Source organism: Bubalus bubalis, chromosome 2 (genome assembly GCF_019923935.1).
Source record: "Bubalus bubalis isolate 160015118507 breed Murrah chromosome 2, NDDB_SH_1, whole genome shotgun sequence".
NCBI lineage: Eukaryota > Metazoa > Chordata > Mammalia > Artiodactyla > Bovidae > Bubalus > Bubalus bubalis.
Genome location: NC_059158.1, coordinates 36758246 through 36783561, shown reverse-complemented (window position 1 = coordinate 36783561; position 25316 = coordinate 36758246). Strand labels below are relative to the sequence as shown.

The 25316-nt window shown below is 42.8% G+C and overlaps 2 protein-coding genes across 9 annotated transcripts in view; one reads left to right on the top strand and one right to left on the bottom strand.

The window, feature by feature from the left end:
• Positions 1-10613, top strand: part of LOC102399180 (adenylate cyclase type 10) — a 39475-nt gene extending 28862 nt beyond the window's left edge. For 4 of the 8 annotated variants that reach the window (XM_025270379.3, XM_044930300.2, XM_025270395.3 and 1 more), the window contains 11 exons: positions 1271-1490; positions 1831-1956; positions 4020-4192; positions 4773-4929; positions 7151-7355; positions 7443-7539; positions 8007-8125; positions 8390-8507; positions 8947-9145; positions 9659-9863; positions 10378-10613. In XM_025270379.3, the coding sequence (XP_025126164.3) occupies positions 1271-1490; positions 1831-1956; positions 4020-4192; positions 4773-4929; positions 7151-7355; positions 7443-7539; positions 8007-8125; positions 8390-8507; positions 8947-9145; positions 9659-9863; positions 10378-10442 (1684 nt within the window). In that variant the 3' untranslated portion in view covers positions 10443-10613. Of the gene's footprint in view, positions 1-1270; positions 1491-1830; positions 1957-4019; positions 4193-4772; positions 4930-7150; positions 7356-7442; positions 7540-8006; positions 8126-8389; positions 8551-8946; positions 9146-9658; positions 9864-10377 lie in introns of those variants that run through there. The other 4 variants (XM_025270373.3, XM_025270385.3, XM_025270405.3 and 1 more) reach the window with 4 other exon arrangements.
• Positions 10614-20316: 9703 nt separating this feature from the next.
• On the bottom strand, positions 20317-25031 carry TREML1 (triggering receptor expressed on myeloid cells like 1). Its single transcript, XM_006069143.4, has 6 exons — positions 24889-25031; positions 24369-24701; positions 22268-22379; positions 21781-21866; positions 21236-21288; positions 20317-20876 (listed from the first exon to the last, which is right to left on the bottom strand). The coding sequence occupies exons 1-6, from the start codon at positions 24929-24931 to the stop codon at positions 20562-20564; spliced, it is 942 nt and encodes a 313-aa protein (XP_006069205.3). The 5' UTR covers positions 24932-25031; the 3' UTR covers positions 20317-20561.
• Positions 25032-25316: the final 285 nt, after the last annotated feature.

The window sequence follows — 25316 nt, the reverse complement described above, 5'->3', positions numbered from 1 at the left end:
TTTTTCAGCTATAAATTTGCCTGCTCAATTACTTTTGAACCCAGATGATATTAAAATGATTTTATATTTCATAACCATGTACTTCCTGGCTTTCTAATGTGTATCTTACCAATTTTTCAAGTTCCTACCTTGAATTCACCAGCAACTCTCAAGTTTCCTATCATTTATTCAGCCTGATTTCCTACAGTTTTCAAACAAAAATCTATATTCTACATTAATCACCCCCATCCTTAATGTGTCTTTGCTCACACAATTCTCCCTTTTAAAAATACTTAGTGATGTCTACCTCCTTCTACTTATCAGAATGTTCACTATCCAAAGCCATCCTCAGTTCTCACTTTTTCAGTCATTCTGTCTCAGAGAAAGCAGACCTCTTTTGAACTTGTGGTGCCTGTGAAAAATGCACTGGACTAGTAGTTCAGAAAGGTGAACTCTAGTTTTGGTTTTACTTAGAAGCTCAGAATCTGCCAGCGCTGGAGGAGACCCTAGTTCGATTCCTGGGTTGGAAAGATCCCCTGGAGAAGGGATAGGCTATCCACTCCAGTATTCTTGGGCTTCCCTGGTGGCTCAGATGGTAAAGAAGCCACCTGTAATGTGGGAGACCTGGGTTCAATCCCTGGGTTGGAAGACCCCCTGGAGGAGGGCATGGCAACCCACTCCAGTATTCCTGCCTGGAGAATCCCAGAGGATTCTGGGGGGGCTACAATCCATGGGGTCACAAAGAGTTGGACATGACTGAGCGACTAAGCACAGCACACACATCAGTAGCTGCGAGGTCATATGTAAGTCATTTAACCTCCCAGAGCTTCAATTTCTTTATCTGTAAAAGGGAGGTAATTTTGCCTACCTGAATGGCAGGGTTTTTATGGAATAAGATGGTGTTATTTCATAAAATATATTCACATGTACCATGATAGAGTTCAAATGGGCTGATAGATAAATTTATTATTACTTATTGCTTTGTATCATTTTTATGTTTTCATGGAGCACAGTGTTAGTTTACTCTTGAGATGTGGTCTTTTCCCCATTTCGTTTGTGAGGTACTTAGTTTGGCTTTAGGTTTTTAAAACTCCCTAATAGGGCTTTGCCATTAAGAACAAAGTCCCTGTCTTTCAAAACCTTGTGGATCAGTGGAGGAGAAGGATTGACATAGGATTAATGAATCATAAAGGAAAGCCTCCCAGACAAAGTGGCTTTCGGACCTGGTAATGCCTCAGCAAAAGTGGGTGCTGTATGGCCACTGTTAGCTCTTCGTCTTCTCTCCACAAAGAACAGAGGAGGAGTTCCTGGATAAAGTGAACAGGAAACTGGCTCAGACCAACCCCAAGAAAGGCATGTTGACCACGAAGCCCTGCCGCTGTAGGGAAGTCCTGAAGTTCGTGCTCTCGCCCCTCACCCAGCACTGCCTGGTCATTGGAGAAACCGCTTGTGCATTTTATTACCTGCTGGAATCTGCCGCTGCCTCCTTGGATCTGTCAGATAATTACATGGTAAGCAAGCTCTGCTCTCTACCCCTGAGCTGAGCCCTATGACTTGGGGGGATTTGATTGGGATTTCTTACCAACAAGTATGAAAAAATGGAGGAAAGTGGGAGAGAGGAAGGAGCTGTAAGGGGTCTAGGAGAGCGTGCAAAGCGGAAGCGTGGCAGTGAAGAGCACCGTGTGCTGCTGAAGCTGCCTCGACACCTCCCGCCAGTCCAGCTCCCCGTTTCCAGTTAAATCCTGCCACAGTTCAGAGTCTTCATAGCCTTGGTCCAGCCACCGTCCTTATCACACGCTTAGCGGCATCCGAATCCTAATCCAGTTTCTCCTCCCCTTCTCTTGTTTGGAGGCCTTCTTTTATTTGAGGAAGGCAAGCAGTCTTCTGGGCCAACCCTCCGCATTCTCGTTTTTTAAAAAGCACAAGGTGAAGATCTGTCAGTTTGAAGAAGCCACTTTCTGTCGTCTCCAGTCAGAGGTGAGGGCAGGGATTAACCTTGAACTTTGCGGTATTTCTCCTTAAGGATTACCCTATTATTTCCTTTAAAGTCTCTTTGCCTTTTGTGAGCAATTATAAATGTGATTTAAATTCAAAACATAGAAATGCATGTAGAAAGTGAAAGAGCACTTCCTAATCCCTTGTCACCCCCAGCATAGTTGATAAGTTGGTGAAAGTGATCAAAAGATATAAACTTCCAGTTATAAGTCCTGGAAACGTGATGTACAGCTTGTGACTGTAGTTAACAATACCGTGCTGTATATTTGAAAGTTGCTAAGAGAGTAGATCTTAAAAGTTCTTATCACAAGAAAAAAAATTGTAATTATATGTGGTGATAAATGTTAAACTTGTTGTAGCGATCATTTCCCAATGTATACATATATTGAAACATTATACTGTACACCTAAAACTAACATTATATGTCACTGTCCTTCAATTAAAGAAATCATCACGTTGTACACCTTAAACTAACACAATGTTATGTGTGAAAGATATCTCAATAAAGCTAGAAGGAAAAGAGCGTACTTTTCAAACTCTCCCCGCTCAACCCTATACCACTCAGCTGCTGGGTCCTCCCTCCAGTGTTACGTATCTGTATGTATTTTGCCAGAGGGGCTCAGCATACATAAATGTATATAATCTACCCACTTCCTTTGTTAAATACAAATAGGAGCTCTCTGTACTCCATTCCACATCTTGCTTTAACAGTAAATAAAACCTCCCTGGTGGTCCAGTGGTTAAGACTCCATGCTTCCACTCCAGCGGCAAGTGGGCGGGAGGGTTCAGTCCCTGGTCAGGAAACTAAGATCTTTGGCTGCGCTGCAGCCAAAAAATAAATAAATAATGTACCTTGTAGATCATTCTGTATCATCTATGACAAGTTTTCCTGAAGGAATAAGATTCGTATGACAAATAAAAACTCTGGGGAAAGCACGGCATGAGACAGTCCATTGTCAAAGGACAAATAGGAGTAAACCTATTTATTCTGTATGAATAACTCAGGACAGCTCAGCAACTTCTCCCAGCCTCCTTGCTATTAAATCCAACAGAGCAAAATGTGTTGGAATGATTATCAGTTTATAAATAATGACTCCATAAAACTATGGGGGATTTTTGTTGGAGAGCCAAAGTTTAAAATTTTTAAAAAGTAAGTAAAAATTAATTTCAGTGTAAACCTTAAGATACTTTGGTTAGGAGAATAAACCTAATGTGGATAAAGCCTTTGGACACCAAAGGGAATATTACAGTAGTCCACAGTGTTGTATTATTTGTGTTTCAACCAAAAGGTCTTTGAAAGTGTTAGTCGCTCAGTCATATCTGACTCTTTCAGACCCCATGGACTGTAGCCTGCCAGGCTGCTCTGTCCATGGGATTCTCCAGGCAAGAATACTGGAGTGGGTTGCCGTGCCCTCCTCCAGGGGATCCTCCTGACCCAGGGATCAAACCCAGGCCTCCTGCACCACAGGCAGATTCTTTACCATCTGAGCCACCAGGGAAGCAAAGTTTTAAATAATTATTTCTTTCCATTGTGCAGTCTTCTTAAGATTGTTCAGAGATTACCATAGACTTGATTCCTTCCTTAGCCATAGATTTAGCCACAGAGCATGAAGGTATATGATAACCTCAGGGTAGTTCCTCAGCTCCTATCCTCGTACACTGTGGTGGTACAACTTGTTTATGAAGAGAATGAGATTTGGTGATATCGCAGATGCTTTCCATGGCATCTGAAACTAAAGACAGTCCCATGTGAGTCCCAGCATCACTTTGTAAATCACAGCCTTTCTCTACTACTCACTGACAAAAGTGTGGGAGATGAGAAAGGAGAGTGCTTTCTCCATAATTACATTTTCTTACTCCTTTGCTTGCTCATGGCTCTACGGGTACTTGTTAGCGTGGCCAGGTTCTGCTCTAACTCTGCTCCCTCTGGCACCTCGGGCCCCAGGTTTGCATTCCAAAATAAGAGCTGGTGTGTTGTATCCAGAACCTTGTCCTTAGTACTCTTCTCACGTTTACATTACTGTTTCTCACTTTACTGTCTCCAGGTCTGTTTCAACATGGGACAGATTACCCTGGCCAAAAAACTGGCTAGGCGAGCCCTTCGTTTGCTGAAAAGGAGTTTTCCCTGGACCTGGCTTGGTGTCATTTTCCAAACATTTCTAGAAAAATGCTGGTATTCCTGTTCCCTGAGTCAACCTCGAAACAACCCTAGTGAGAAGTGAGAAGCTTTGCCAACTTGTCCTGGTTCCATTTAGGGTCACAGAGAACTAAAGTTGGACCTAGGCTGGAGTTTTGCCTATTTGACTCTAAGGCTCCTCTTTTCAAGCATATGAACAGTTCTCATTCATTTACCTTACTCTGGGCCAATTCAGTGTAGCAGAATGAGTACATCTTTTGTCTTTGAAGTATGGTATTATCCTGTCTTTTTCAAATAAAGATACATATATGTGTACTGTGTGTACACATACACATATATGGAATTTAATGTCATTTCTCTGATAGATATACACATAATATTAAACACTGCCTAGTTATCGAGCTGTAATAATTTATAAGAAATCTGTTCAACCAAAAGAACAATTCAAAGAATGAACCTTTTTTTAAAAACCTCTCCGAAAACTTCTTTTTGGTCAAGAGGGGTGAATTTGAAAAGCATATGAGGTTAGAAGTAGTGGGCTCCCAGGAATCTTTCTGAGTCTGGAAGTCTGTGGGTGAGTAGACTCCGATTTCTTTTGGGGAAGGCTGGTGGACACTGGTAAAGGATAAGGGTGTGCTAACCACCCTTTGCTTCACACCAGGAAGAAGAAGCTGGCAGTCCTGCAGCAGCAGATGCACTGTCTCTCCCTTCTCCAGCAGCTCTACAGCCTGGAGGCCACAGCCAGCAGCCGCAGATTTGCCTGCCTGGCCACTCTTATGCAGAAGAATTCAGTCAAGGAGTTTCCTGGTGAAGCTCAGGTAAGCAAGCCCTTGCTTTACCTCTGGACCTCACTCAGAAACCTAAAATGCTAGGGGAGAGACCCTGTCAAGTCCCTGGTTAAGCATGGTTCCACGGTAACCCAGACTTAACAGGACATTGCTGATTGTGTGTTTGAGCAGGGTTCTGTTTGCAGTTTATAGGGAGGCTTTCATGTATGATACTATCTGTGTACCCTCTGAATTGAATGTTGACCTTAGCGTGTATTTGTGTGTACAAAAGAGTGATCAGAAGTAGGGAAGGGGTCATAGCTTCCATCAGATTCTCAAGCCAGTGGTCCAAAAATAAGGATAAGATTTGCTGACTTAGGGAAAAAGAAGAAACGGAAATATGTCTTCCTAATTTTAGTGTCTATATATAGATATACCCATTTGCTCAACAAATATTTGATGAACACCTATTCTATACCAGATTTCCCTGATAGCTCAGTTGGTAAAGAACCCGCCTGCAATGTGGGTTCAATCCCTGGGTTGGGAAGATCCCCTGGAGAAGGGAAAGACTACCCACTGCAGTATTCTGGACTAGAGAATTCATGGACTATATAGTCCATGGGGTCACAAAGAGTCGAACACAACTGAACGACTTTTCCTTACTCTGTACCAGACACTGGATCTTAGTTCCAGGGAAACATAAGTGAAATATTTAGTATGTTCAGTTCAGTTCAGTTCAGTCGCTCAGTTGTGTCCGACTCTTTGCGACCCCATGAATCACAGCACGGCAGGCCTCCCTGTCCATCACCAACTCCCGGAGTTCACTCAGATTCACGTCCATCGAGTCAGTGATGCCATCCAGTCATCTCATCCTCTGTCATCCCCTTTTCCTCCTGCCCCCAATCCCTCCTAGCATCAGAGTCTTTTCCAATGAGTCAACTCTTCGCATGAGGCAGCCAAAGTACTAGAGTTTCAGCTTTAGCATCATTCCTTCCAAAGAACACCCAGGACTGATCTCCTTTAGAATGGACTGGTTGGATCTCCTTGCAGTCCAAGGGACTCTCAAGAGTCTTCTCCAACACCACAGTTCAAAAGCATCAATTCTTCGGCGCTTAGCTCTCTTCACAGTCTAACTCTTACATCCATACATGACCACTGGAAAAACCATAGCCTTGACTAGACGGACCTTTGTTGGCAAAGTAATGTCTCTGCTTTTCAATATGCTATTTAGGTTGGTCATAACTTTCCTTCCAAGGACTAAGCATCTTTTAATTTCATGGCTGCAGTCACCATCTGCAGTGATTTTGGAGCCCAAAAAGATAAAGTCTGACACTGTTTCCACTGTTTCCCCATCTATTTCCCATGAAGTGGTGGGACCGGATGCCATGATCTTTGTTTTCTTAATGTTGAGCTTTAAGTATGTTAGGTGATAATAAATGCAATGAAATAAATTAAGCAGAGGCCAGAGGACATAGAGTTCTGGGAACTAGGGGTGCAGTTTTAATAAGGTGGTAGGGAAAGCCTCACCGAGCAGGTAGTATTTGGGCAGCTATCTGAAGGAGATGAGAAAGTAGGCCATGTGGGAGAAGAGGCCACCTGGGAGAAGAGTGGGCAGGAGGAAGGCAGAGTGAATGCACAAGGCCTGCCCTCTGTGTTGAGGAGTAGTGCAGGGGCCAGTGTGACTAGAGGGGAGTGAGAAGAGAAAGAGCCAGGAGGTAAGTCAGAGAGTCCAGGGAGGGGGTGGCAGATGGTGCAGGCCTTGTGGCCACTGTTTTGGCTTTTACTCCAAAGAAGATGAGAAGCTGTTGGAAAATTCTTAGAAGAGGAGTGACAGAGTCTACTTATATTGGAAATATAACAAAGACAGAGTTTCAAGAGTGTCATCAAATGATGTTAAATATACAACTGATGACAGAGATCTAGGCAGCAGTTCTATAGAGTTCTAAGGAGCAATTAGAGGCTTCATTTAGAGAAAACAGAAGAGGTGCAGTTTGAGCAGCATTTTGAAGGGGAAGTCTAGGATTGGGGAAAAGAAAAGGGGCAGATGGAGGAAGCTGTTTAAAGAACAAGCAGTGACAATGGTCAAATCAAAAACGTAGGGGTGAGAAGGAGCGTGTTTTCATAGCTGGAGTTGAGGTGAGCAGTGGCTCCCAGGAGTGCCACATAGAGTGAAGAGCAGGCACGCGGGGGCTCTTAACCAGAAAAGGGACGAGCTGGAGCTGCAGCCTGACTGTGCAGTCTGGATATTCACCCCTTGTTTGTTGTCCCACAGGTTGTCTCTACCTATGTGGCCCTCTCCCAGTTCTCCCAGAACGAGGGTGACAAGGAGAAGTGGCTGCACCGTGAGCAGCTGGCCATTCAGAAAAGCAGCCTGTGCTGGTCCTCCAGGGAGGGACTGTTGGCCACAGCCCAGCTCATGCAGGCCTTGGCCTACACCAAACTCTGCCTTGGGCATCTCGACTTCTCCATCAAGCTGGGTAATGGGGCCTGGGGCTGGTGGGCCTGGGGCTTTTGGAGAGGCCAGGCGCACCTCTAGACCTCACGATGCTCTTTAACCTCCTTAGGTTTTCAAGCTCATGAGATATGCAGACACCTCAAGAAACCAGCTCTGGAGAATCTGGTTCTCTCAGTTCTCTTCAGATCTGCATTTCTGAAGAAGAAGTATTAAGATCCTTTTCTGTCCTTTGTAGTTGTTGCCTCAGAGGGGAGATTATGACCTACCAGAGCAGTTTAGAGTGGAGAGGGAGAAGCTGTCTTGTCTGCACAGCCAGGACTGTCTCCGGTAGTCCTCCAGAAACATCGTCTTAAGTTTGAGGGGTCAGGAGTAGAAATGCAGAGTCTGGGCACCAGATATTCCCCCCCTTCCCTCCACCCCGCGCATGCGTTTTACTGCAGGGAGGTTGGTAATTGCAATAGTTCAAGACCCTGGAAGTGGTTTCAGAGTCATTTTCCCACTTCCTTTGCTTAGAGATAGGGCTGATCCCAGGCACAGATGCTCTCTATGTAAATAGAATTACGGGATGGAGATCTAGGGGCTGTTAGGCCACCTTGAAGGTGTAAGATCCCGTCCTCTCCTGTACAGCCCTTCCCATTCTCCAGCTGGTCCCAGTGGCTCTGTCTCTTGGCAGGTTTGATCTGTGTGTCCACGTGCTGGAGAGTCAGTGGACGCTCATTTCCCAGAGTCATGATGTCCTTGGCCAGGCCTGCTTCTATTCTGCTTGCTTAGATCTGCTGCTGTACGGAAAAGGTAAATCTTGTGCAGGGCTCTGCTGTATTCCTGAGGGATTCAGACCTCAGGTGGGGCCCTAGGTTTGGCACACAGGCACTCATAGGCCTGAACTTTGGGCATGGCCTCTGCTCCTGGCCCTTGTTCCTTAAAGTCTAGGAACCACATTGTGATTCAGGGTGCCTGCTTTTCAGATGGTGTCTCCTTCCCTGGACCACGCACTTTATATACCACTTTATAGTTGACAGCTTATACTACTAGCCTGGTTACTCTCTCTGTCCACAGGATGGCTGTGTCGGCCCTTTGGGGAATGTCTGCATTTCATTCAACACTATGAGCACAGCTGCATTCTAAATTCTCAGAGCAATGTCATGCTGGGGGTCCACTCCTCTCTGGCCATGTGGTAATGTAGGGTATCAGAGTCTTACTCAGGGCTGTGGGAAAGGGTAAGTTTGAAGACACCATGAACTCATTTAAGCTATTGCCTTTGCCCTACAAGGCAGGATGGTTCCACATCTCCAACCCATTTCTAAAGACCATTCACTTCCCATTTCCCCCCACATTATTGGAAGGGTTCTTCTTGTCCCTTAAGAGGTTTGGGTTCATAGATTAAGGGTTCAGTTTAGAGTTACATTTAAGTGTGAGATAATCCATGGCAAAGCTGTATATCATTGGTTTTCTTTTGAACCTCCTTACACGTGAGTTAGTAGCCTTGGCCCCTTACCAGAATCACAAATCTGACTGAAGGAGGTCTTAGAGCCTTAGAGTAGTGATGGTTCTGTGGAGGAGCCATAGTGGGCAACTAGGGGAGAGAGCTGAGAGCTGTGGTTCTTTCCCTTCAGGTTTGCCCAGGACTCACAGTGGAATCAGTTTGAGTACCACTTCTCCAAGGCTCGCCAGTTGGTGAAAAGAACCAATGCCTCACTATTTGGTTCCCATGGCTTTGTCCGATTCCTAGAGTGCCATGTGCTAATTTTACAGAAAATGCCAGAGGATGTCTTCCTGCAAACTCTCGCAGAGACTCGCCACCAAACCCTCACGGTACCTGTCTCCATTATCCTCAACTAACACCTATGGCATGGTACTCTTTCTGCCACCTGCTTCTCTCCCTTACTCTTCTCCTTGCTGCCTTGGTCTCTTTTTCCTCCTTGAATCCTTTTTTCCCCCTCCACCTACAGACTCTGTCCACCTACCTCATGTATCCTCCCAGATATTCTTGCATGTAGATCAGGACTGGATTTCTTACTGGATTTGCAAAAGCTACTACCCAATGGCATTAAATTGTTGACGCTTAGCCCTTCTCAGTAGACCACTCTGGCTTTGTCTATAGTTTGACACATTTCCCTACATCCTTTCCTTCTGAATCTAAACCATTCCAGGTCCTCTGTATCTGGGAACAGACTTTCTGGGCCTCCTTGACCATCAGTAACTCCTTCCTGTTCCCCCAGCCCTGAGTTGAGTGTGCTGAGTGGGAACTGCAGTAAGTTCTGATGGAGTGGAGTGGAGGAAAGAAAGTACTAATCCCTGAGCTAATGGACCTTCCTTTCCTTTCAGTACTTTAAGGAGTTCTTCTCCCGATGTGTGACCTGCCCTGTCTATCACCAGTGGGTCTCTGAGCTTAAAGCCTTTGTAATGAGAAATGGAAAGATGTCCTTGACCAACATCATCAGACCTTTTGACACCTGCCTGACCAGAATTTGGATAGAGGGAGAATTGCTGGAGGAAAATAACTCCTTTGAACAAAATTTGGAAATACAGAGTAAGCATTCCTTTCTGGAACTCTTGTCTGAGAGACATAAAGAACAGTCTCAGATTCTTACTCACAAGCAGTTAAAAGGCATGTCCAAATAAGAAGGGACATGCAGATATGAGGATTAGTCCTTGCTTTAGAGGTAGTTGTCATTCTCTCACAGTGCCAGCCTCCGCCTCAACAGAGACCCCTTTACGTAAGGTGTGTAAAAGCCTCTGTCAGCCCTTTGTTTCAGCATCTGTAACTCTTAGGCATAGGAAATTCCCCTTTGGTCCCAGCGCAAAGAAATAGGTTGTTTCCGTGGAGTAGCTGGATGATCACGAAGGGAGAAAGAAGGCCTTAGAAATAACAATGTAATGTCTATGAAGGTGAATGATAAGAAATGAGCAAGAAAAAGAGAGGAGAGAATATAGTTTCTTGCTTTAAGACTCAGCAAATCTCCTTTTTCCAGGCCATGAGTTAAATTTGTAATAGCCAAGGAAATTCTTTGTGTTTGTATTACTCTTTATGTTCCTATTTTCAGGATTTGTCAGAGAGGCTGATGTCAACAAGAAGGATAAAGAAGAAATTCAAGAATGTATCTGTTAATCAAACAAAAATCCTCTGAAGGGACCATGATTCTATTATAACATGTAACACAAAGATATGCCACCAAGTCTCCTTTTTAAGATGCTATATATGTACATATTAAATATGCTAGCCTTTTACATTCACCACTATCTGTATATCTTCATAAAAATAAAACGTGTTTCTAAAGCATGAAATTTAGATCTTTCTTAACTCTCTTCATTAATGCAACTGTGGCAGAAATTGTTACTGGAACCAGAGCTAGGCCAGAGGCCAGGGAGGCTTTGAGATTAAGTTGATTCCATCTTATATAAGGTGAGTCTATTAACAGGTAACTCTTGCGTGTTGCAGCATTTCCTTTTGTGGCTGGATAACATTCCATTATATGGATATGCCACATTTTGCTTATCTGTTCATGCGCTAATGGATATTGGCTTGGTTCTGCTTTTTGGTTATTATGAATAATGCCATTATAAACATTTGTGTGCAGGTTTTGCTTAAACATATGTTTCAGTTCTTTTCGGTATATACCCAGGAAAGGAATTGTTAGGTCATGCAGATGCTCTCTGTTTAGCTCTTCAAGGAACTGTCGTATTTTCTCCTAAGTTGCTATACCACTTATATTCCCAGCAGCAATGTGTAAGGGTTCCAGTTTTTCACATCTTCACAAACAATTGTTATTTGTTTCTTTTCTTATATAGCCATTCTAGTGATTTTGAAGTGATATCTCATTGTGGTGTTGAATTGCATTTCCTTAATGACTAATGATGTTCATTTTTTATAAGCTTATTGGCCATTTTTATGTCTTCTTGGAGAAATGTCTATTCAGATCCTCTGCCCATTTGTTATTGGAATATTTGCCTTTTTATTGTTGAGCTTGAAGAATTTCTTATATATTCTGGATGCTAAACCCTTATCAGATTTGATTTATAAATATTTTCTCTTATTCTGTAAGTTGTCTTTTCACATTCATGGTGGTATTGTTTTATAGCACAAAAGTGTTTTGTTTTGATGAAGTCCAATTTATCTGTTTTTGTTTTTTGGCTGCTTGTGGGCTGCCGTCTCTGGGGTCGCACAGAGTCGGACATGACTGAAGCGACTTAGCAGCAGCAGCAGCAGCTTTGGTGTCATATCTTAGAAACCATTGCTCATCTTAAGTCACAAAGATTTTTTTCTCTGTTTTCTTCTAAGAGTTTTATAGTTTTAGCTTTTATTTAGGTCTTTGATTATTTTGAGTTCTTTTTTGCATATAGTGAAAGTTAAGTTTCCCTCATTCTTTTGCATGTAGATATACACTATCTCAGCTGCTGCTGCTGCTGTTAGGTAGCTTCAGTCGTGTCCGACTCTGTGCGGCCCCATAGACGGCAGCCCACCAGGCTCCCCCATCCCTGGGATTCTCCAGGAAAGAACACTAGAGTGGGTTGCCATTTCCTTCTCCAATACATGAAAGTGAAAAGTGAAAGTGAAGTTGCTCAGTCGTGTCCGACTCTTCATGACCCCATGACTGCAGCCTACCAGGTTCCTCTGTCCATGGGATTTTCCAGACAAGAGTACTGGAGTGGGGTGCCATCGCCTTCTCCGACTATCTCAGCACCATTTGTTAAAAAGACTGTTCCTCCCCCATTTAAGTAAATACTGTCATTTTTATTTTTTAATAAGATTTATTTATTGGTTTTGTTTTGGCTGCACTGCATGGCATGGCAGGGATCTTTAGTTCCCTGACCAGGGATCAAACCCAGGCCCCCTGCTGTGGAAGCTTAGAGTCTTAACCACTGGATCACTAGGGAAGTCCCCAGGTACTCTTGTTGATGTATGGTTTTATTAGACGTATGGGTTTATTTCTGAACTCTCAATTCTGTTGCATTGGCCTATATAGCTATCCTTATGGCAAGCCACACAGTCCTGATTATTGCAGCTTTGTAGTAAGTTTTAAAATCAGGAAATGTGAGTCTTCCAACTTTATTATTCTTTTTCAAGATTGTTTTGACTGTTCTGGGTCCCTTGCATTTCCATATCACTATCAGCTTGCCAGTTTCTACAAAAAGGACAGCTGTAATTTTGATAGAATATGTTGACTCTGTAAATCAATTTGCAGAGAACTGCTATCAGCATTATTAAGTTTTCTTTTAAAAAATTTTATTTATTTAATTGTAAGATAATTACTTTACAATATTGTGGTGGTTTTTGCCATACATCAGCATGAATCAGCCATGGCTGCACATGTGTCCCCCCCATCCTGAACCCACCCCCCAACTCCCTCTCACCCCATCCCTCTGGGTTGCCCCAGAGCACTGGCTTTGAGTGCCCTGCTTCATGCATCAAACTTGTACTGGTCATCTATTTCACATATGGTAATATACATGTTTCAATGCTATTCTCTCAAATCATCCCACCCTTACCTTCTCCCACAGAGTCCAAAAGTCTGTTCTTTACATCTGTGTCTCTTTTGCTGTCTTGCTTATAGGATCATTGTCACCATAAATTCCATATATAAGCATTAATATACTGTATTGGTGTTTCTTTCTCTGGCTTACTTCACTCTGTATAATAGGCTCAAGTTTCATCCACCTCATTAGAACTGACTCAAATGTGTTCTTCTTTATAGCTGAGTAATATTCCATTGTGTATACGTACCATAGCTTCCTCTTCCATTCGTCTGCCGATGGACATCTATGTTGCTTCCATGTCCTAGCTATTGTAAACAGGGCTGCAGTGAACATTGTGGTACATGTGTGTCTTTCAGTTCTGCTTTCCTTGGTGTGTATGCTCAGCAGTGAAATTTCTGGGTCATATGGCAGTTCTATTTCCAGTTTTTTAAGGAATCTCCACACTGTTCTCCATTCCCACGAACAGTAAAAGAAGGTCCCCTTTTCTCTACACCCTCTCCAGCATTTATTGTTTATAGATTTTTTGATGACGGTCATTCTGACCAGTGTGAGATGGTACCTCATTGTGGTTTTGATTTGCATTTCTCTGATAATGAGTGATGTTGAGCATCTTTTCATGTGTTTATTAGCCATCTGTATGTCTTTGGAGAAATGTCTGTTTAGTTCTTTGGCTGACGTTTTGATTGGGTTCATTTTTCTGGTATTGTGCTGCATGAGCTACTTGTATATTTTGGAGGTTAATTCTTTGTCAGTTGCTTCATTTGCTATTATTTTTTCCCATTCTGAAGGCTGCCATTTTGCCTTGCCTATTGTTTCCTTCATTGCACAAAAGCTTTTAAGTTTAATTATGTCCCATTTGTTTATTTTTGTTTTTATTTCTGTTACTCTGGAGGGTGGATCATAGAGGATCTTGCTGTGATTTATGTCAGAGAGTGTTCTGCCTATGTTTTCCTTTAAGAGTTTTCTAGTTTCTGGTCTTACATTTAGATCTGTAATCCATTTTGAGTTTATTTTTTTGTTTGGTGTTAAAATGTGTTCTAGTTTCATTCTTTTACATGTGGTTGACCAGTTTTCCCAGCACTACTTGTTAAAGAGATTGTGTTTTCTCCATTGTATATTTTTGCCTCCTTTGTCAAAAATAAGGTGTCCATAGGTGCATGGATTTATCTCTGTGCTTTTTTGTTCCATTGATCTATATTTCTGTCTTTGTGCCAGTACCATACTGTCTGGATGACTGCAGCTTTGTAGTAGAGTCTGAAGTCAGGAAGATTGCTTCCTTTGGTTCCATTCTTTCTCAAGATTGCTTTGGCTATTTGAGGTTTTTTGTGTTTCCATACCCATTGTGAAATGATTTGTTCTAGTTCTGTGAAAAATACCATTGGTAGGTTGCTAGGGATTGCATTGAATCTATAGATTGCTTTGGGTAGTGTACTCATTTTCACTATATTGATTCTTCCAATCCACAAACATGATGTGTTTCCCCATCTATTTGTGTCATCTTTGATTTCTTTCATCAGTGTTTTATAGTTTTCTCTATAGGTCTTCTGTTTCTTTAGGTAAATTTATTCCTAAGCATTTTATTCTTTTCATTGAGATGGTGAATGGGATTGTTTCCTTAATTTCTCTTTCTGTTTTTTCATTGTTAGTGTATAGGAATGCAAGGGATTTCTGTGTATTAATTTTATATCCTGCAACTTTACTATGTTCATTAATTAGCTCTAGTAATTTTCTGGTGGTGTCTTTAGGGTTTTCTATGTAGAGGATCATGTCATCTGTAGATAGTGAGAATTTTACTTCTTCTTTTCTAATCTGGATTCCTTTTATTTCTTTTTCTTCTGATTGCTGTGGCTGGGACTTCCAAAACTATGTTGAATAGAAGTGGTGAGAGTGGGCACCAAGTTTTCTGATCCATGAGAGTGACATATCTTTTCCATATATTCCTTAATTTCTTTCAGTAACATTTTGTAGTTTTTAACACACCAGGCTTACTCCTATTTTGTGAAATTTATGCCTAAATAATTTTATTATTCTTGATACTATTGTATATAGAGTTGTTTTCTTAATTTCCTTTTGAGTTTTTCATTGCTAGAGTATAGAGATAAAACTGATTTTCACATATTAGTTTTGTATCCTGAAACTTTGCTGAACTAATTTGTTAACTCTAAATTTTTGGGGGGAGTGAGTGGATTTCTTAGCCTTTTTTGTATACAAGATCACATCGTCTGCAAATGGAGGTAATTTTACTTCTTCCTTTCCAATCTAGATGCCTTTTATTTTTCTTGTTTAATTGCACTTGCTAGAACCTATAGTATAATGTTGAATAAAAGTGACAAGAATGGACATCTTTGTCTTGTTCTCAACTATTGGGGAAAACTTTTTAGTTTTTCACCTTTAAGTATGATGTTAGCTGTGAATTATTTATAGATGTTCTTTATCAGGTTGATGAAGTCCTGTGCTATTCCTAGTTTGTTGAGTGTTTTTATCATGATAGAGTGTTGGGTTTTATCAAACACTTTTTCTGTCACCCATTGAAATGATCATGTGGTTTGGCGGGGAGGAGTTTCTATTAACAGAGAAGGCAATGGCAACCCACTCCAGTACTCTTGCCTGGAAAATCCCATGGATGGAGGAGCCTGGTAGGCAGTTTATGGGGTCGCTACGAGTCAGACACGACTGAGCGACTTCACTTTCACTTTTCACTTTCATGCATTGGAGAAGGAAATGGCAACCCACTCCAGTGTTCTTGCCTGGAGAATCCTAGGGACAGGGGAGCCTGGTGGGCTGCCGTCTATGGGGTTGCACAGAGTCGGACACGACTGAAGCAACTTAGCAGCAGCAGCAGTTTCTATTAATATGATGTATCATACTGATTTTCAAATGTAGAACCAACTTTGCATTCCTAGAATAAGTCTTGCTTAGTCATGATCTGTAATCCTTTCTATTTGTTTCCAGGTCCTATCTGCCACTGTTTGATTGAAGATTTTTTGCATCTACATTCATAAAGAATGTTGGCCTATAGTTTTCTTGTGATCTCTTTGTCTGGTTTTTGTATCTAAGTAAAACGGCTCTCATAGAAATGAGTTGGCAAGTATTCCTTCCTCTTCTTTTTTTTTTGAAGTTTGTGAAGGATTGGTTTTAAAATTCATTCAGTATTTGATCGAACTCACCAGAAAAGCTATCTGGTCCTAAGCGTCTCTTTGTGGGAAGTTTTTGATTACTAATTAGACCTCTTTACATGGTATAGATTTTCTATTTCTCCTTAAGTCATTTTCAGTAGTTTACATCTTTCTAGGAATTTGTCCATTTCATCTAAGTTACCTAAGGTATGCAATTGTTCATAATATTTCTTATCCTTTTTATTTCATAAGGTCAGTAGTTCTTCCCTTTTCATTTCTAATTTAGTAATTTGAGTCATCTTCTCTTTATTTCTTATCCAGTCTAACCAAGATTTGTCAATTTTGGTGATCTGGTCAAAGAACCAACTTTTGGTTTTGTTGATTTTTTTCTGTTGTTTTTCTGTTCTCTATTTCATTTATTTCTGCTCTAATTTTTATTATTTTCTTCCTTCTGCTTGCTTTGAGTTTAGTTTGCTTTTTTATTTCTAGTTTCTTCAGATGGAAAATTAGGTTATTAATTTGAAATCTTCTCTCTTTTTTCCTAACATAGGTGTTTACAGCTATAAATTTCCCTCTAAGCACTGTCTTTGTTGAATCACCTAACTTTTGGTATGTTGCGTAATTATATTCATTCATTGCAAAGTATTCGTTTCTAATTTCTGTTGTGATTTCTTCTTCTTCCTATTTGTTATTTAGGAGTGAGTTGTTTGATTTCCACATATTTGTGACTTTCCAAATTTTGCTTCTGTTATTGACTTCTAGTTTCAAACCATTATGGTCAGAAAAAATACTTTATATAATTTCAGTCCTTCTAAATTTATTTAGACTTAATTATGGTCAAGCATGTGGTCTATCCTAGAGACTGTTGCATGTATATTTGAGAAGAATGTGTATTCTGCTTTGTTGGATGGTGTGTTCTGTAGATATCTGAGGAGTCCAATTGGTTTATAGTGTTATTCATGTCTACTCTTTTGTTGTTGCTCTTCCACCTCCTTGCTGTATTGTTTTTGAAAGTAGAATATTGAAGTCTACAACCATTACCATTTATTTATCCCTTCAGTTCTGTCAGTTTTTGCCTCATGTATTTTGAAACTCTGTTGTTAGGTACACATATATTTATAATTGTTATATCTTCTTAGTGGATTTATTCTTTTAACATTATAAAATGTCCTTTGTCACTAGTATCAGTTTTTGCCCTAAAGCCTATTTTGTCTGATGTTAGTATAGCTACTCTAGTGCTCTGTAACTAGTTTGCATGATATGTTTTTCCATTCTTTTACTTTCAGCAGACTTGTGTTTTTCAATCTAACGTTTATCTTCTAGAAGCAGCATATAGTGGAGTCATATATTTTTTAAATCAATTTTGCCAATATCTGCCTTTTAATTAGGATGTTTAATCTATTTACATTCAGTATAGTTACTGATAAGGTAAGATTTATGTCTTCCAGTTTGTTATTTGTTTTCTACTTGTTTTATGTCTTTTTTCTCCTTTATTTCGCCACTGTCTTTTGTCATATTAGATAATTTAATTCCCTTGTCATTTCTTTTACTGTATAATTTTGTACTATTTTCTTACTGTAGAGATTATAGTTAGCATTTCAATTTAAAATAATCTAGTTCAGATTGATATAACTTAATTTCAATAATATATTAATACAAAAACTTTGATTCTATATAGCCCCATTCCTTATTTCTCCCTCTTCATATTGTTACTGTCATAAAAGTTACATCCTAATAAATGGTATGCCCATCAGCACAGGTATAAATTATTGCTTTATGAAGTTGTCTCTTAAATAGGGGTAAGGGGAAGCCATTTTTCTTGAGTAAACACTCCTTGGATTGATGCAAGCCATTGGTTAATTTCCAGAGTTCCAAAAAAGTTGACAGTATTTTTGCCAGTTTTCTTGTTTCTTTTATGAAGGCGAGAATTTTCAGAGTTCTTTAACCATTTTCTTTTAAAATTACTCTCAATGTACTTTTAACTTGTATTTTCCTTAGATGAAGTTAAACATCTTTATTATGTCTATATTTCTTTTTGTGTGAGCTGTAGGTATATATCCTGTGACCATATTCTATTAAGTATTCGTTTTCTAATTGATATGTAGGAGTCAGGGAAATGAGCCCTCTGCCTTTTTAGAGAAATGAGCCCTCTGCCTTTATATGGGTTGCAAAATTTTTTCTTATTTTGTCTTTTGACTTTCATTTATGGTGTTTTGTCATAGAGGGAAAAGTATCTTAATTTATCTTAATGTGTCAGTTGTAATGTATCTATGAATACTTTTATGGCTTCTGAGTTTTGTATGATATTTTAAAGAGCTTTTCTCTCTAAGATTGTTCTAACTATTCCCCAATGACCTTTCAAATACTTTGTAAAATAAATTTTATCAAAATATAATTTATATGCAGTAAGGTACGCCTATTGGATAGGTTTTGACAAATGTATATACCGTGTAACTACCACAATCATGATGGAGAACATTTAATTACACCCAAAAGTTCTTTCAGGCCCCTTTACAGTCATTCCCACTCCTCCACCACTAGCACAAAATATTCTTATTTTGTTATTGTCTTTTTATCGTCTTATTTTGTTATTGTCTTTTTATCTGTGGTTATTTTCCCCTTGTTGTTTATTTCATCCATCTTCTTGAGTAAGTTAGCTAACACTTTATTTCAGTTTACTTCAAAGAATAAACTCTTTTATTTATGTATTAGTTATGTCATTTTTCTCCTTTAAAATTAACTAGTTGTTTGAGTAAGATGCTTAATTCTTGTTAAGGGTGTTTATTTTCCTCTGAGAGCTTCTTTAACTGAGTTCCAAAGGTTCTAATGTGAAGCAGTCATCTCACCATGTCATTTGCATTTACTTTGTTTTTATAAATAAATGAAATTTATTTTAGTATTTTCATTTTAGAAGTTACTTTTATAACTGTGACTCTGTGACTATAATTCATAGACTTGCCATCATAGGCATTGATGGAGTTAATATATTTCCCTTTCCTCCTTCAGTCTTCTCTACCAGTCAACTGATTATCTTAGTATTTTCCTTTGTATTGTTAAATATACTTCTACTTCTGTCAGGTTCTGAAAAGTTACATTCAGACCAATTATAGACTTTATTCTGCCCTCCCCCCATCTTGCCTTCCCACCAGGAAAGTCCCCAGTCACCTTAGCCAGGGTAAATGAGGGCTTAGTGATTGGTGGGGAGCTGCTGCCTCCACAAGGGACAGAGTAAATTTAGGTTCTGTCACAGGCTGAGACTCTATCAAAGGAAGCCCAGAACATCCTGCCAGAGCTCCCTGAAAATAGCATTACTAGGCTTACACAGCCCCTGCCTGTCTCTTCGCCTCATGTACCTAGACTAAGTTTAGGGCCCTTCAGATGGTTCAGACCGTGAAAACCTCTTTTTGCCCAGTTCTTCATGATTGTAAAAGACTGGATTCCTGAGCACCTCCTCTTCTGCATCTAAGTCTCTCATCTCAATATGGACAAATATTTTCAAACAGTTTGAGAAGAAGTCATGGCAGAAACCTTAAAGGCCTTCCTATACCCAGCCTGGATTAGCTTTCGTTTACACTTAACTGTGGCTACACATTTACCATTTATTCCTTATTCCCCTACCTGCATGCCTTTTCTTCACTGGGCTCTTCCCAGGCTCAGAGTTAAGGGAACAGAGCTACCAGAAGACCACACAGTTGAGAAAGAGCCAACTCTTATAAAACTGATAAAGATCTTTTATCTCCTGGTGCTTGAAAACCCTTTGTTCTACCAAGGAATAGGCTTGGTATCTATTTCAGTTTTTGGCCTTACTCCTGTTTCCTTTTAACCCCATCTCTCCTACCCTATCTGTCCTGAGCCCCCTTTGTGCTCTGCTAAGTCACCTCAGTCTTGTCCGACTCTGTGCGACCCCACCAGCCTTCTCTGTCCGTGGGATTCTCCAGGCAAGAAGACTAGAGTGTGTTGCCATTTCCTGCTCCTGGGGATCTTCCTGACCCAGGGGTCGAACCCATGTCTCTTACATCTCCTGCATTGGCGGGCGGGTTCTTTACCACTAGCAGCACCTGGCACTGATGAATTATCCTCCTCCTCCCATCATATGTGTCACATCATAAGATGTCACTTGTTTACAAGATATAAAGCAGAAAACAGGAGATTTCTATCTCAAGCAAATGAATCTATACTCTCAAGTGTCATGATAAAGGCAGGAAATGCTTTTGAAGAAATCCCCCCTCACGCCTGTTAAATCAGACTGCATTGTAGGAGTCTGACCAGGGAGGGAAATCATTTCCCCGCTGGCAGGAGAGCATTAGAGCACAAACTCTGGACCAGTCTTTTCAGTTCACGAGCAGTCAAACCTGGGCCTTTTCATTCCCTCCCAAGCATCAAGAGCTCATATATTATCATATAGAGTTTATTTAGTTCTTTGGTGTAATGGCAGAGGAACTAACATGGCTAGTTTCCCGGGACATGGCTTGGCTTCCCAGGACACCTCAGGCATTCCAAGTATCACTTACCAGGTCAGAAAAGTCAAGACATTAGATCCTAAAGATCTGATAGCCTAAGGATCTAGAGCATGGGTTGCATGGATGGCTACACAAAACCCTGGGGCTTATCTGCGGGTGTACAGGATGGTGACCAGCTCAGCTGGGTGGAGCCTGACTATTAGGCGGCTCCTGGGCTGGCTCGCAGGAGGCTCCTCCACTCTTGCCCATTCCAGGGAAGATGACTGTAGCGTATGTCACAGGCTTGGAGCTGATCTCAACCTTAGGAGGCACAGGGGGCACACAGGGTGGGTCTAGGGCTAGGAGTTTCCCTGACAGGGAATCAGGAGGAAGGTTGGTGTAAGTGGTATCATCAAAGGAAGGTGGTGAGTCAAGCTTGACATATGGTACATCTGATGGCAAATCAACAGCCAGTCCAGAGTCACTGATGTGGTGGACCACTGAGGAGGGAGCCTATAACAAAAGCAGGCCGGTTAGGCAAAGAGAAAATGCCTCCCTCTACCCCGGTTCCTTGAGGTGGGAAGTCCAGGATCACACTGGACCGTCTCCAGAATCCTGAGTATGTCTGTGGGCAAGATGGCTTCACTGTGAAGATTTTCAGGCCCCAAGTATCTCCCTAAATCTGGGCAAATGGACGGCAAAGTGGGAAGGTGGAAGACTATAGTTGGCAAGTTTACTGCATTTAAGAAGTGGGTTTGGACCGCATGTGGGTTCCCAGTCTTTTCTCCACCCGATCATCCCAGGACTTGTCAGTGAGTATGGTAGAGGGAGGGTCTAGGGAATTTGGCTGGGGGCCTGCAGAGGTTTCTTACCGTGTTTGAGATTCCACTGCTCTGAAATTGTCCACCAACAGCAAACCTGTTTCCTGGTAGAACAGAAGCACAGACTGCTCCTTGTACCGACTCAGTGCCTCCCACACATGCACTCTCTTCAGAACCCTTGGCAACCTCTGTTCTAGCCCATACTCAAACATCCCCACTCCCACCAGCAAAGTCTTCCCCTTCCATCTGCCCAGCCCCCAGCCCCAGCCAGCCCCAGCCCCCACTTACTGCTTCCACAGCTCCCTTCATCCTGTCTCAACACTCAAGCTATCTCCTGAAATCCCCCACCTCTTCCAGCCACCTGTCCCCAGCGCCACTGTCTCACCCTCTACAATTCCTGTCTCTCCCCAGGCCACCTCCCACGGAATCTCCTCGCTGTCCTCCACCTTTCAGCCATGGGAATTGTAGGGCCTGGGGGCACTTGCCAAAGCCCATCTGTAGGGGGAGCAGACCTAGATTCCCAGCCTCAAATGCAGGAGTGGCTGATACAGGGCCGGAAGACCCCTGCTGGGATACGCAGGCGGAGAGCTGCCCACCTTTCCTTTTGGCCACCACAGCAAGCAGCACCACCGCCACCATCACCAGCAGGCCCAGCAGGAACACAGCACCCCAAATCCAGGGTCTGCTGAGACACACGAAGAAGGAAGTGAGCTTAGCCCTGAACCTGGTGGGGAGCTGCTTGGCAGGAATCCTGGAGAAGTGGCACAGAGGCACCATTCTTGGTGTGCCATGGTCGGGAGAAAGAGCTTTTTTTTTAATGGAATGAGGCAGGCAGACTCAAGCAGGGAAGAAGAGACACATTATCAGGGTATCCTGACTGGAGATCTACTGGAATAAAGGGCTCAGTGCTGAACTGGGATAGAGAGGTATGCCTGTCTGTCTGCCTACCTGCCTACCTGTTGAGCAGTTCCCCAAGAGTGGAGAGAATTGTAAGGTTTCCTTTCAATTTAGTCTGGGGCTCTAAACAAGCTGTATCTGCAGCATCACCCTTTCCCAGCCACCCACATACAATTCTTGTCATACCTCTTCTTATCCTGGCTGGTATCCAAAGGGCCGTCGCTGTCTACAGAGTCCAAAGAGGAGCTCTCACCCAGAGTCGCATCCTGATGGATCTCCTCCTCTTCCAGGGCAGGAGCTGAGGCAGAAGGAAGTCATTACTGAGCACATAGCCACCGAGAGCAGGGTTCAAGGGCTTGCTGAGAGCTGAGGGACTGGGGGAGGAGAACTGAGGGAGGTCGGGAGTAAGAAACACAAAGGGGTGCTTGGGATATTCCTTAAGGGGCCTCTAATTCGAGAGGTCTAAGTCTTTATCTGATTGTGAATCTGCTCACTGCCGCCAGCTCCCAACCTCTCCCTCTGAATTTCTTCTCCTTTTCCTGCTCCCCCTGTGCCTTGTCTCAATCAAGCTGCTTAGACTATGCAGAAAGCCCACTGTGTTATCTGTGCCCACTTCCCTACCCCACCCCAGAATAGGCCTCTCTACTCTGACCTCCTTGGAGACCTTGCTCCCAGCTCTCATCACTTGGTCTCTCAAGGGGCTTTGGCCCAGCCTACTAGACCTCTCTGCATACCTGCAGCCTGTGACCAACCCTGCAGGTTGGCTGAGCCCCATCCCAAGCTCTGGAGGCAAGGAACATAGGGTCAGTCCTGAAATGACAGTGCCAACTGACACTTGCTGAGAGCTTTGGCTCAGACCCTGAGACTCAGTTTTGTGACAAGTTTTTTGTCATTCCAACAATGTGCTCAGCTTCTGTCTGTGGGACTTAGGGTTTGTTTCTGTCGGCCTGAGGATCTGCCTTGGGAACCCGGCAGTCCTCCTAGATCCTCTGAGAGGAGGGTCTTGCTTGGTCCTTAGAAATTCACCATTCCCACTCCCCACCCCACGCTAAACCAGGAACTGAGACACCATTGACCCCAGTCTTGCGGCATATGTCCTTATCTGGTTTTTAAAACCACTATGTCCTCCCTGGATACTATGCTCTACCCATTTGCCTGAATATCCATCCTCTACAGCTCTTGGGGTCCCCACACCTCAGATGTCCCACTGAGGGTACCCACCTCCCTGCCACCCTTTCCCAGTGCATTGTCTTGTGACCATTTGCCATTTAGGAAGTTCTAACCTTGAGGTGCTAGACCTTAGAGTGTCAAGGAAGCGGGAGAACAAAGGATAACCAGAGTTAACAGGAGCATGTTTATAATATGAGTAGTAATTGTGGACACAAGAGAGATTTCTAATGACAGCTTAGTCCCTCCTCATAACAGATGGAGAAAAACAGAAGGAAAAATGTCTTGATTTCATTATTTTGGGCCTTTGGCACAAATTACTTAAGAAAGGAATACTTGAAAAGGAAAAAGATGTCAACATCCGTAAGAGGAAGGCAGAACAGCCTGCTTCCTCAGGTAGCTGACCATGTTCCCAACAGAACAATTATTTTTTACAATATTGTACTTTCCTGAGGAATATTTAATACTTTTAAATGTTCTTTTAGTAAATATTTAGACATGAGAAAGTTATAGACTGTAAAAATGAATCCTGTGAAGAGTACTTTCTAAACTGAAATAGGGTGAGAATATCGACTGTATATTGATGAGACTCTTTCTGTTTTTAAAACTGAAAAAGTCAAAGGAATCCAGCCATTGAATGTACCCTGCCTGTTACATGAGACACATACTAGACGCTCAGTGAAGACTTATAAAATAAGGTATAAATTCAGTAGTTTTTAAGCCATTAATCTTAAGCCTGGAACATATACCAAAAAATTAATTCCGGTTGATATGTCTGAATCAAAACTTTGTTTAAAACATTTCTAAGGGGGAGAAAACAGCATAGAGTATGTTGAAAATGCTGGATGAGGAGGCCAAGGCCCTGAATGGGGGAAGAAGGATGTGACTTCCTGTGGGGAGACCCACCCATGCAGGAGCGGAAAGGGGACTGCTCTTTGGCTGATTTATCTCAGACTTCTCACCCGGTTTGGCTTCCGTTCCCTGCAGAGCTGTCAAAAGAATATTGGGCATTTGGCCCATATTCCTCACCCACAAGGGCTCCCACCCACCAAGGACCCAAGAGCGGCAGGTTGGGGCAGGAGGGCAGGCCAGGGCTGCTGGCCAGGCTGGGATAACTCACCTGCAGGAAGCACATCCAGAGTGACCCTGTGCACAGTCTGGGTTCCCGAGAGGCCCTCCACCACACAGGCATACTCGCCAGCATCCTCCTCCCGCAGGGCAAGCATCTCCACCTGGAGCAGGCCGCCCCCCAGGTCTGTGAGAAATATGCGGCTGCCAGCTGGGACCCCGCGATTCACGGTTGATGTTACCAAGGGCTGGCATCCCTCTGGCAGGACCTGGCACCACACCTTTCGTGCCTTGACATCCTGGAGTCGGTAGTGGCACTGCACCAGGATGGAGCTCCCCACGGGCGCCTGCAGCAGCTCCGGGAGGCTGCCGGCCAAGCCCTGGCCTAGGGGAGGAAAGTTGAGGGAATGTCAGGCAGGGCACCTCCTGGGCCACCCACTGCCCAGGGGGTCAGGGGTCTAGAGGTCCACTTCTGGGCCTACACATGTAATTGTTTCCAGGGCAATGCCAATTATCCCTGGGCATGGAGCAGGGTACATGGGGCCCAGAGTGCAGCTCCTTCTAAACCTTACCTACTAGTCCCAGGAGCAGCAGCAGGAGCAGTTTGGGGCCCATGGCTGGGCAGGGAGATGTCAGCTCTGAGGCTCGTCTGGGCACTGACACAGCATTCCCCTGGGGGCAGGAAATTTGGCCTCAGACACTCACGTGGGGCTCTCAGTGACCATGGGGTTGGGAAGCAGGCACTGGTGGGCCCTGCCATGGGTGGGGAGAAGGAGGTGTTCCAAGCTCTGGTTGGCTCAGTGCTCCAGATGGGAGTGGGCGAGGTAGAATGAGAAGGCCCAGGGAAACACAGAAGCCTGGGATCCTGGGTGCCCCTAAGGAGTGAAGTCAGGGAGGAGGATTATGGCAACCAGGGAGCATTAAAGAAAGGGGGAAGATGATCTTCAGGGTATTCCAAATACAGAATCTGATGATGCAGAGCTGTGAAGGAGGGAAGTAA

Excerpts from the sequence above, each read along its gene's own strand:
- TREML1 (XM_006069143.4), bottom strand. The coding sequence starts at position 24,931 with ATGGGCCCCAAACTGCTCCTGCTGCTGCTCCTGGGACTAGTAG. Across the intron at positions 22,380-24,368 it reads TCTGGATGTGCTTCCTGCAG|CTCCTGCCCTGGAAGAGGAG; the intron begins GTGAGTTATCCC and ends CTTCTGCCTCAG. Across the intron at positions 20,877-21,235 it reads GCAGTGGAATCTCAAACACG|GCTCCCTCCTCAGTGGTCCA; the intron begins GTAAGAAACCTC and ends CTTTTGTTATAG.